Genomic DNA, 11,671 nt, shown 5'->3' on the forward strand with positions numbered 1-11,671 from the left:
AGCTCAGCTGCTTGTGTACTTGCTTCAGACCAGAGGTTTCATGAGCGGGCTGCTAAGGCTGGATACACTTTAAAATTAAATAGATGCTTTAAAAAGAAAAATATATATATTCAGGTGATCTGCAGTTATTAAATGATGACTAATACTTCTGAATAGCTTTATGAGATGCACATGGCAATTATTATGCACTTTTTATAGCTAGGGCATGGACATCTAGAAGCCTAAGTGATTTCCCTATGGCCATATAGTGTTTCCAAGCCTTCAGCTCTAGGCTGTCCCAATCCCCGTTTTAACCACAAGACTTGGCTCCCTTTCAGAGAGGTTAATATGTGACTCTTGTTGCTACTAAAGCAACAAGCAACACTAACTAAGCTGTTTGCTTGAGCATTTCAGCTTAAATGGAAATAAATTTTGTCCTGTAGTGTTACAATTTGGCTCATGTGCTGTAAATTAGGTCAGATGTTATTTATACCACTGGTGATGAAAATAATTTGATTTCTAATGTTGCTAACCTAAGAAGTAGTGACTGTTCTACAGACATTTGTTCCTAGGTATCACAAAAGGACATTTCTAGGTATCTCAAGAACAGTTCTTCACAGACACCAGGGCCTACAAAAATTATCCTTAGGCTAGTAAATGCTGCCAACTTCTCTTTCAATAATGTATGCAACATTCATTAGTAAACAATTACTTTTTTATATATACAGCAGTTGTTTGGAGTTTCCTCAGCACAGATGATTTCTGCTTGAATTCCCAGTAGGACTGGGAGAGAGGGCTTGACACCCAGAGCAGAAAGACAATTTAAGTTAGCACAGCCTTTTTAAAACTTTACTAATTTACATCTCTGATATTTTGTTTGTTCTGCCCTCTTCTATTCCTCCTGCCAAGAGTCAGATCCATTGTACTCAGTAAAAGGACAGCTGAAAAAAGATGAGTGAGCTGGCAGTCATGTTTTTCTAAGAAATTAATGCTCCACATGCAAATAACTATTTAATTTCAGTCTGCATGAACAAAAGAAAATAAGCAAAGCTCTTTGGAAAATGCATCTGTATGAAAAAAATAAACCTCATAAGCTTTATTGCAGGGAATGACTTATTTTGTCTTCAATATTCACTCACAAAGATGGTAAAATCAATTATCAATGTTTAAAAAGGTGGGGGTTGGTGAGCTGTCCCTTTTTTAAAGGAAAAAGGAAAGCATAGGAGACATCTGCTGGTCCTCTCTAAGTCCTGTGATATGGCAGATACCTTAAAAATAATAAATTACAAAAAATAGAAAAAAATCTGCAATCTGTCTTTATGTGTTTTTGATAAAGAGTTTAAGATTTAACCAATAGAGTCCATATTGAGCTGTAAATGCAGGTGGCTAAGTCATATTTCTAGTCTCGTGACTAGAAATTCTCTGTCCCAATGGGGACAACGTAACTAGCCTCATCATATCTTTGTGTTTTATGAACAGATATTTATGATGAATCTGTTACACTTTGTCGTGTCATTGGCATGTAGAATCACAGAATAGAGTGATTTGGTTTGGCAGGGACCAAACCCAGATTATCTAGTCTAACCCCTTGCTGTAGGTAGGGACATCTTTCACTAGACCAAGTTGCTTGAAGCCCATTCAACCTGGCCTTGAACACTTCAGGGATGGGGCATCCACAGCTTCTGGGCAACCTGTTCCAGTGCCTCACCACTCTTATTTGTGCAACATTTATTCTTTATGTCCGATCTAAATCTATTCTCTTTCAGTTAATTATTTTTGCTCCCTGTCCTGTCACTATAAGCCTGGCAAAGTCTTATGAGCCTCCTTTAAGCACAGGAGGGCAGCTGTAGGGTCTCCCCAGAGCCTTCTCTCTTCCTGAACAACCCCAACTCCCTGTGCCTTCATAGGAGAGGTGCTCCAGCCCCTCCTTGGGGCCTCTTCTGGACTTGCTCCAGCAGGTCCTGGGCTGGGGACCCCTGAACTAGATGCAGGACCTATCTGTAAATGTTTTCTGGCTTTTTCTGTGTGCCTTCAGCCCTTTGCTGACCATTCCTCTGAGGAAACCTCAGCCAGGCTGTGGCCACCAGGGGAGATCTGACTGCTGCTGGGCCGGTGTCCATCCCTCAGCCCACCAGCCCCTCCACTTGTTCGCTCCCGCTCTCCTGCAGAGAGAGGCGTCACCTTTGTGTGCACACCTTATTGAAGGTGTGTTTAGAATTCCCGGGCAAGCGTCTCTTTTCCCCTTCCCTTCCAGGTACCATTTCCTGGCCTTTTAGGCCAGTAGGTTTGGCTTTGCGGTGCGTTTAACACATAACAGGAGTATAACTCCGCCATCGTGCTTTGCTTGCAACCCTGCAGCCAGCGGGCACTGGTTATGTATGTGCTTTTGGGCAGCTGCAGTAGAAAACGTGTCTTGTTCGTACGGAACAACGTGCCACACCAATTAAAAATTCATCACCAGGCCCGGGGGCATGTTCTGCCCGGGCATAAATGAAGCCTCCCCCGGCCTTCATCCCGGCCCCGGCCGCGGCCCGGCGGCGCTAGCGGGCGCGGCCGGATTGCGCGGGGGAACGGAAAGCACCGGCCCGGGTTTCCCGCTGTCCCGGTGCCATCCGGGGGGAAGAGTTTAGGCGGCAGCAATCCCGGGAGAGATGAGGAAGGTGGAGGTGCGGCGGCTGCTTCTCCAGGTCGCTGCCCTTTCCTTGGGCCGAGCCCCGCGGCACCGCGGGGCTGGGCTGGGCCCGGGGGGGAGCTCCGCTCGCGGGGGGGAGGCGCGGCGGGGCCGGGCGGCCTCGGGCCCAGCAGGGACCCGCTGTGTGCCGAGGGAGAGCCGGCCCGGTATACGTGTGTCTGTCTGTGTGTCTGTGTCCGTGTGTGCGGTCTGCTGTCCGTAAGGGCAGTAGAACGTACGTTTGTTCTTAAACTAGCCCTGCTTCACCATCATAGGTCTTTTACTTCGGTTGGCTTCAGGAAGTGTATCGGACAGTTACAAGGAAAAGAGGAGAGAATAAAGGGTGTTGACTTTGAGGAGCCATAATGCCTGATGCTGATTTCTGTGTAACTGGCGAGTTAAGGTTCCATTTCTGATGCGATTTGTTCTCCCATTATAGCAATCTAAACTTTTCTCTCGGGAGAGCTGGTGAGGAAATCCAGCGGGCAACGTGTTTGTCTTGGTGCTCAGGTTCTTCTCTCAGGCATGTTGTGTCTCATAAATCAGCAGCTAGATTTTCACTTTCTTTTTGAGTCATTAGTGTTACCTGAGGCACCTTATGTTTCTTCACACATCTATTATAATTTGTTTTCTTATATAATTGTTTCTGGGAGGTTATACGCATTAGCGTGCCTCAAGGATTTGAGGATATACTAATAATAATGCAGAAGAATGCTGCCTGGAAAATTTAGAAATATATTGAATTTTCAATTCCTAAATGTCTTGTTTTGAATTACAATAATGAGTCACCAAAAAACAATACAAGAATATATTCTCTTATGTAGGGTCAGCTGTAGTGGTGTGGGAATTTGAGAAGTGTTTGTACAACCTTCTTTGGAGACCACCAATGTAGGCAGAGCAATCTCCCCATATAACTTATTTGTATGCTCATTAAGAAACACTTTGCAGCTGTAAGGACAATAATATACTTGAATTCTTCCTACAGTAATTTGAAGCTATTTTCATCCACAACAATATATGGTTTGGGGAACAGCTTATTTCTGTTTCCCTTAAAAGTGATTCTTCTGCTTTGTCTTGCAGGGTGTGTGTGTGTGTTATTTTTTTAAATTGTGTCTCCTCTTTTTTAGCCTGAGTGTTCCCAGTTATTTTCATCTTTTCTTGTATATTTTGCATTTAAGCTCAGATCATTCTTGATCCTCTTCTCTGAATTCATTCATTCTGATCAATTCGTATGTTTGACTCATTTTGAAGGGCAGTATTCAAAACTGGATAGACTACTCTAGCTGAATTCTAAACAGTTGTAAGTAAGTAAGAAGGAAGATTTACGTCCTCTCAAAGCTTTACATCTGTTGATTCATCCTGGTATGGATGGTAGCCTTTGGCATATTCACCTTCTGTTCCAACTTAGACTCTAGGTCTTTTCTGCACCAGGGGATTATTCCGTCCTAAATTGTCGATCTTGCTTTTCTTCTTAAGTACCCTCTTCCTGATTGGTTGTTTACTTTTTTTTTATTGGAGCTTTTTTTTAAAAAAAAAAAACAAACAAAAACAACAAAACAAAACACTACAATGCAAACTGTTTTGATTAGTTAAGACTGGATTCGAATTCAGTATTTTCGTCCATCATGGTTTTGTTTTTTTGCAGCTTGCTGCCATCTGTAATATTAAGGAAACAGTTCATTATTAAACAGTACTACTTAAGAGGGTCCTCTCTGAACTTTCAGTGGCCTGTGTAACTTCTTGGTTCTGTTTCTCTGCATGACCTTGCAGCCAAGATAAAATGTATTAGTGAGAGTGTAATATTAGAGTGTATTAGAGACAGTGTAATATTAAATTGGACCTTTGCCATAAACTAAATCCTTATCACATAGTGAGGTATGTTTTCTAACTCTAATTAGGACAAGCCTGTGCACTTTCAAGGCTAGCAGGAAGCAATATTCCAAGCTTGTCTTTTGCTCTTTCATCTTCAGCAGCAGCATGTTTATTCCTTAGATGTCCAAGGCATAGAGCACCTTGAAATAGATGTGGAGATGCCTGTCCTTAGTAAATAGGATTTGAAAATATATTTGGGCCACACAGTAATGCTCTCTCTTGGCTCCTTTCTCCTTCCCTTGCATCCCCTTAGTTTAGCTTATCTGAGCCTTCAGTCTTTCACAGGGCAAGAAGATCACAGCAAGAAGCTCTACTCTGCTTTTGACACCTTGTACTACAGAGCATTTCCTCATTCACCAGATAGAATCTTAAAAATTTATAAGCTAAATACAAAATCCCTTGTGTAATATGCCTCAGCTGTCTCTGACTTTGGACTTCTTTTCTTTGCATGTCACTGTAGTGTTTGAGCATTTTCCTGATGTGTAAATTAGATCTGCATGACAGTTATGTTAACTGAAATTCATCATTCTTCACAGTTCTTTCTCAGGAGGTTTTCTTTCCCTGCTAATGGAGGCTGCCTTGAGCTGCACATAACTCAGTATAGCAGAGGATCTTTTCTCCTTTTCTCAGCCTGCCTGTCTTTAGCTTCATGGTAGCACCAACTAGAAAGCATTTGGTGTCACACACTTACTCTCTCTAAACTCCCAGCTTCCACATGATTTGACAACTGGGAGAAAGAGGAGGTCTCCTAAAAGTTGTGTTTGCTTGCATCTTCAAAAGGAGACTGAAACTGAGTACCTGTTAAAATTCTACAGGAAAAGAGAATTGGAAAGGAAAAGTTGACTTTGTCAACTGCTTTATCTACCCTGAACTGTTTCAGCGAGATTAAGAAACTCCTGAGTGTAGTGACAATCACATCTTAGGCAAACATCCAGATGTTCCTTATTAAGGCCCACAGTTACATAGGAACATATCCGTTAGGGATGGAACAATTCTTCCTCATTACCAGGTTTTCTTTCCATTAAGCTTAAGAAAAATCTTGATTTGCCAGATATTTTCAGTCTTAGTGCATGTTTCTTGAATCTCATTGTAACTTGCTTTAAAATGCAGTAAAGTAAAATTATTAAAGTAATTCTTTGCAATTACTTTGAATGGACACTTTGGATATTTATGAATTTTTTAAAAAATAAGGATATTATCTCTTTGTGAACTGACAAGGGTTTTGGTGACACTGAAGAAATTAATTTTTTTATTCTGCTGGTATATTAAATGAATATTCAACGTGTAATAACTGTGAGATACACAAGACATTTCTACTAACTATAATTTGTGGTAGTTTGATATTACAACTCAAGTGCTAACTTTTATGCTCTTGCTTTAAAGTTTGCTCCCTTCATCCCTTTTCTTTTATATTGGTAATGTCAAAGAGGGTTTTTTATTCTGTTGTTTGTACTTTCCTTGTGGACTGGAATACTTAATCTTTCTTAGATGCTGCAATTTAGGAATGAAGTGACCAACTGAAATTGGTCAAGAGATGAGTGAAAACACCTTTTTTTTTTTTTTTTGTGAACCTAAAAGCAATACTTAGAAACCCCCAGAATTTTCCTAGTTTTAAAAGAAAAGGGGAGAAAGCAGACTTTGAATACATAAGGTAGTGGCAGAAAACACTGACAATAACTTTGTAGTAAAGAAAGACTCAGCTGGGTGCAAGGAAAAGCTTCATGAGGAGGTGAAACTTTGAAGCAGGAGCGCTGCTGAGGTTAAGGAACCCCCCTCAGTGGAAGTTTTTAAGATCACTTTGGAGGCTGTCAAGACATGGTTTGGCCTCACAGTGGAAGGCTTGGGCTGAATGTTTGGTTGAGGTACTTTCTAGCTGTTCCTATGAATATTTTAATAACTTTTCATGCACTCAGAAACTTGCAGTTTTTTTTTTTGTTTGTAAGTCATTGAGCTGAGGTACAGTAGCTTGCCCAACTGTGTTCCATGTTGAAAATTCAAAGAAAATTAGAACTATTTCACTATTTTGGTTTAGACTACAACAATAATTATGATGAATTATGATAACTACTTTGGTATTCATGATGACTTCACTGTATATGCATGGTTAGGTATCACAAGCCTGATATTCTAGCTTTATGGTGGGACAGCAAACATAGCCTGTGTTGTTTCCATGTTCTGGGAGTCATCTTTGTTATGGTTATAGTTTTTGACTACTGTGTTGCTCTTGCTGACTGGCTTCAGCATTTGCCATTGTGAGAGAAATCAAAATTGATTATACTGCTGGATACAGTTGATGAGATGTAGAAACATGAATAGTATATTTAACAATATATTGAAGCTAAGTGTTTTTCTTTTCACTAACACTGCATTCATTTAATATATTTCTGAAGTGCAAGAAATCTTAGTTCTACTCTTTTCTCTCATCTTCATAAATATTATACTTGGAAGTTAGAATTACTGCTGTAGAGATGACATTTATTACAATAAGTTCTTGATTTTTTTTTTTAAATGAATGTAATGTAGTTGAACTCTGTATTATTTGGAAGATGCATTTATAGCACAGATGACTTAAAACTTGTTTTTCTTCTGGAAAGTAATATAGTTTTTCTGTATCATGTAACAGCTAGTGATTACTCTTACAATGAAAGTATTTTAAGGTAAATTAAATCAAGAGTGTGCTAATCTAGATACTTTTGATATCTTATGTAGAAAACAAGGGACAAATTTAGCCAATTATGCATAAATATAGGCTAAATAATACTATTTTTCTTATTTTAGGGACCAGTGGGATTTAAGAATCTCTCTCCTAAGAAAATTTGCTGCTTCTACAGCTTTTCATCTTAGTGTGCACTTGATGATTTCACTTGAAATACCTATCCGAAGAAATTAAGAGTAGGCGAGGTGTAATTACCTTTTAAAAATGTTAAAAACTCAGCATTGTGTAACAGCTGTCAAGATACCCAAGAAAAAGCCATATATTTGTGACATGTGCTATAAACAGTTTGAAACACCATCAAAATTAGCTAGGCATTATCTCATACATACTGGTCAAAAGCCATTTGAATGTCATGTATGCAATAAAACATTCAGGCAGTTAGTCCACCTGGAGAGGCATCAGCTAACCCATAATCTGCCTTTTAAGTGTATTGTTTGTTATAGAAACTTCAAAAATGTAATCACTTTCTTAAAGCATCAGCAGCTTCATAATGAAAATTATGAGAATGATACAAAGCAAACAGAAAACTATGTGAATTCTGAGCAAGACAGGGTCACTTGTGGCATATTTCATTGTTCTGTGTGCTGGAAACCCTTTGCATCTCAGGAGAGGTGGATGCTGCATCAGTGTCTCAAGTCAGATCATCTACATGCTGCCAGAAGGAGAAAGAAGAAAACTCACACTTGTGAATCATGTAACAAGACATTTCCATCCAGATCCAAGCTAGAAAGACACTTCCTTATTCACACTGGCCAGAAACCTTTTAAGTGTTCTTCATGTGGCAAATCTTTCAGACAGTCAACACACTTGAAAATTCATCAGCTCACACACACAGAAGAAAGGCCTTTTCAATGCTGTTTTTGTCAGAAGGGATTTAAAATACAGAGCAAACTCATGAAGCATAAACAGCTCCATGCCAGAAATAAGACTTTCCCCAATATTGTATGCAAAGCAAAGACTCTGAAATATCCCAGACCACACAACGTGTTGGAAGAAAAATGGGATAGTTTTGAGGATGCTGATACACACAAGTCACAGGAGAATGGCCCACATGATGTGCACTCAATTTATATTGTACCCTTTCAGTGCCTAGCATGTGACCAGTGTTTTGAAACAGAGCATGTTCTAAAGTTGCACAAATGTTATCCAAAAGACAGCAGAAGTTCAAATAATGGTACAACAGCACGCAGACACACAGTCAACAGGAAAAATAAGACCCTGATGAAACTGAAGCATACGGGACGAAAGGCAACAGATTTTTCTCTGACTGACAGAAAAAAATTTAAATCAGGTCATGTTGGGAGTCCTGACCTGGTTACAGCTAGGGATCAGCATTGTGATCAGCATGTGTCCACTAAAGCTTCCAAGGACCGCCAGAGCCGGCGTGAGGTGCACAAGTCAGTTTGTAGTCAGATGAAAAGAACATTTGCTGTGCCATTACCTTGGCAAGAGTACCCACAACCTCCTGACTTGGGCAGTAATTTAAAAGGTGTGCTTCCTGGTGAAAGTATGTTAAATGTTGGTGATTCACTGGATAATAAAGATGATGCTTTTTATGGTTCATCAAATGATAGTTTTTTTGATAATCCAGAAGTACTTCACTCTGCTTTTTCACCTTCTGCAAAAAATACACATAACAGACACAGAGTGTGTAAATGTGACAGATGTGAAAAAATTTTTCCATCTTCATCCAAACTTCAAAGACATTATCTTATACACACGGGACAAAAGCCCTTTGGCTGTAATGTTTGTGGGAAGGCATTTAGACAGTCAGCTCACTTAAAAAGACATCAGCTCACCCATACTGAAAAGAGAGCCTGTAAAAGCCCTGTTTGCCAGGTAGAATTTGTGAACCTGAACAAAGTTTTCAATCACCAGGAAGATCACACTGAATTTATGTCTTCTCAGCCTGTGGGTTATTCAGGTTACTCTCAAACACCTTCACAGCCATCTGGCTTTCAAGAATCTGAGCTGATTCAGTCAAACCAAGCAGCTGAAATCAAAGTTGAAATTGAGTCAGGGGATTTTGTTCTTGACACCAGCAGTAGAAACCCACAGCCGTATTTGTGCAGTAAATTGCTGGAAACAGAGCAAAGCTGCTACAGCTATTGGCATGATTTTTCTGAAGGTAGTGAAAAAAGTGAAGCTGTTAACAAATTATATCAATGCAGTATCTGCTTTAAAACTTTTAAATCTCCTTCTAAGCTTGAAAGGCATCACCTAATGCATGCTGGACAGAAGCCATTTGAATGTTTAGTTTGTGGGAAAAAATTCAGACAGGCCCCACATTTGAAAAGACACCACGTTATTCACTTTAAAGAGAGTTTAACGCTTAGTTCCACTGAGGAACAAGCAGAGAATGTATTAGTTTTATCGAAACAGGATAATGTCCTATGAAATAATTTTTACATTTTTTGGTTGCATAATTATAAAGATTTATATTAGGCCAAACAATTAACTGAAGTGGATTACGTTTTCTATTACAGAGATGACCTGTTGAAGTTAATTTACCGTTTTCAGAACTGCCTACTTAATATAATTTGTGAGATATTCATGTTGAGATGTTTTTTTAAAATGCAACAAACCCACATGCTTTTTGCATTCCCTTTGGCTAGATTAAGTTTATAAATAGACATTCATGTTGTATCAATAGTGTTGCAGTAATCTACAATGTTCCATGAATAAGATAATTATCTCTAAACATAAAATACTATATGGGAAAATGTAACACTTTTAAACTATCAGTAAAGACAAAAAGGTAATTTTGAGAATATGAAAAAGAAGGTCCTTTTACTTTCTTCTAGCTCCCCATAAATCCCAAGCAAAGGATTATTGCTGTATTTATCCCCTACTTAAAAAAAAAAGGTTATTTTTAGATAAAAGAGAAGAGAGTAGAAAAAGGGGAGAAAATTGAATGAGAAGAATGTTGATGTGGTGTTATAGAAGATTCTATTTCCTATAGGATAGAAAAAAAAAAAACCTGCTTTGTTATTTGCACTTTATGTGCTTGGAGAGCTATACATGAGGAATTAGATCATTTCCCTTTTTATATAAAATACAAGGAGACAATGCTATAATATTAGGATTTATAATCAATTTATCCATTTCACCACTTCATTAACGCTACTTCCTTGTAAATCCCTTTCCTTCTCTAGCATTTTTGGCCAATTTATACTTTACTGAACTATTTTTCTGTAAGAAAAGAAGAAATTATCATTAAGGTTAAAAATGGGCTTTACTCTCTGTTCAGCCTCCTTTCTTTCTAGCATACAAAGTGAACCAGTAAAAGAAATGTTCTCTAAGATGTGATAATAACTCAGATGAGCAATTTTGTCAGGAAGTCATGTTCTCATTACATTAAATATAAGACTGAAAATTACTTTTAGCTGAAATTAAGTAATTCTGATTTTGTATTAATAGAATCTGTAGTTTTCCTTTCTGGTAAGTAGAGGGTTTTGTCCATTGTGCCAATGGGGCTGGCAAAAAGTGCAAGTGCAGTGGAGCTTCATACATCATGAACAAGAATAAAGTTTGTTTCTTCTTTTTTGTCCTCTGAAAAAGTAGCTTTTAGGATACTTTCTTTGTTATGCAACTTTTGAATAGCTGAATCCTGAAGTTCTTATTCCTGTTTCTAAATTAACATACCTGTAAGATCCATGACAGTTTTTTTAATATTTAAATAGAACCATATTTATTTACGTAAAATGAGTTTGGTTTTTTTTTTTTTAATTTTTGAAATGGCATGAATCTTGTGGTACTTGGTGAATATGAAGGGTAAAAGGAGTTTTATTTTCATATATGTTATTCTTTTCCATTTTCAGCAAGAATAAAACCAGGAAAAATACTTGGAAACTGTCTGTAGTTACTCTGCTTTTTGAATTCAGACAAATTCAGTGTATTAATGATGATTATAGTTATATATTGAGATTTTTTTCTCCTTGTGTGAATTGTTTCATATTGAAAGACAAAATGCTGTATAAAATGTTTTGAAAGTATATTGTAGAGCTCTTTTAAAATACTGGTAATAAAACTATTTTATTTATATTGTACTTTCAGAGTGTGCTTTATGTGCAAACCAGAGTTTTGAAACTACCCAACATTCATTATGCAGAAAAGACTGCACATCCGAATAACTTAATATGTTAGAACAATAGGTATGGTTTCAGATTTTTTTTTGTTATAAAACGCAAATATGTTGAAAGATAATAACTTCTTTCTTAAGGAGTTATAGTCATTTAAAAATGCTATGAGAGTAATGTTTAGAGAACAAAACTTTAATGTTTTGAAAATACCAATTTAAGTAAAATGAAGGGAAAGTAATACAAAAATATTTTGAGGGATGAATAGGCATTTGCAGAAAGTGTTACTGTCTGATGAATTTGAAAAGTAATGAAATCTTTGGGCTTGGATTTCAGAGCCACAATGTCTATCTG

The 11,671-nt window shown here is 37.9% G+C and overlaps 1 protein-coding gene across 2 annotated transcripts; it reads left to right on the forward strand.

Annotated features, from left to right (window-relative positions):
* The first annotated feature begins 2,516 nt into the window (after positions 1-2,516).
* ZNF770 (zinc finger protein 770) lies at positions 2,517-11,287 on the forward strand. 2 transcript variants are annotated; one of them, XM_059849823.1, is made up of 2 exons: positions 2,517-2,666; positions 7,301-11,287. In XM_059849823.1, exon 2 carries the CDS (start codon positions 7,443-7,445, stop codon positions 9,633-9,635), a length of 2,193 nt encoding a protein of 730 aa, XP_059705806.1. In that variant the 5' UTR covers positions 2,517-2,666; positions 7,301-7,442; the 3' UTR covers positions 9,636-11,287. The 2 variants fall into 2 exon arrangements, with proteins under 2 accessions (XP_059705806.1, XP_059705808.1); XM_059849825.1 differs by lacking the exon at positions 2,517-2,666 and adding an exon at positions 2,756-2,823.
* The last annotated feature ends 384 nt before the right edge of the window (positions 11,288-11,671 follow it).

The sequence above is a fragment of the Haemorhous mexicanus genome, chromosome 6 (assembly GCF_027477595.1).
Source record: "Haemorhous mexicanus isolate bHaeMex1 chromosome 6, bHaeMex1.pri, whole genome shotgun sequence".
Taxonomy (NCBI): Eukaryota; Metazoa; Chordata; class Aves; order Passeriformes; family Fringillidae; genus Haemorhous; species Haemorhous mexicanus.

What these genes read in the sequence shown, in the direction of transcription:
- ZNF770 (XM_059849823.1), top strand. Translation starts at nt 7,443, where the DNA reads ATGTTAAAAACTCAGCATTGTGTAACAGCTGTCAAGATACCCAAGAAA.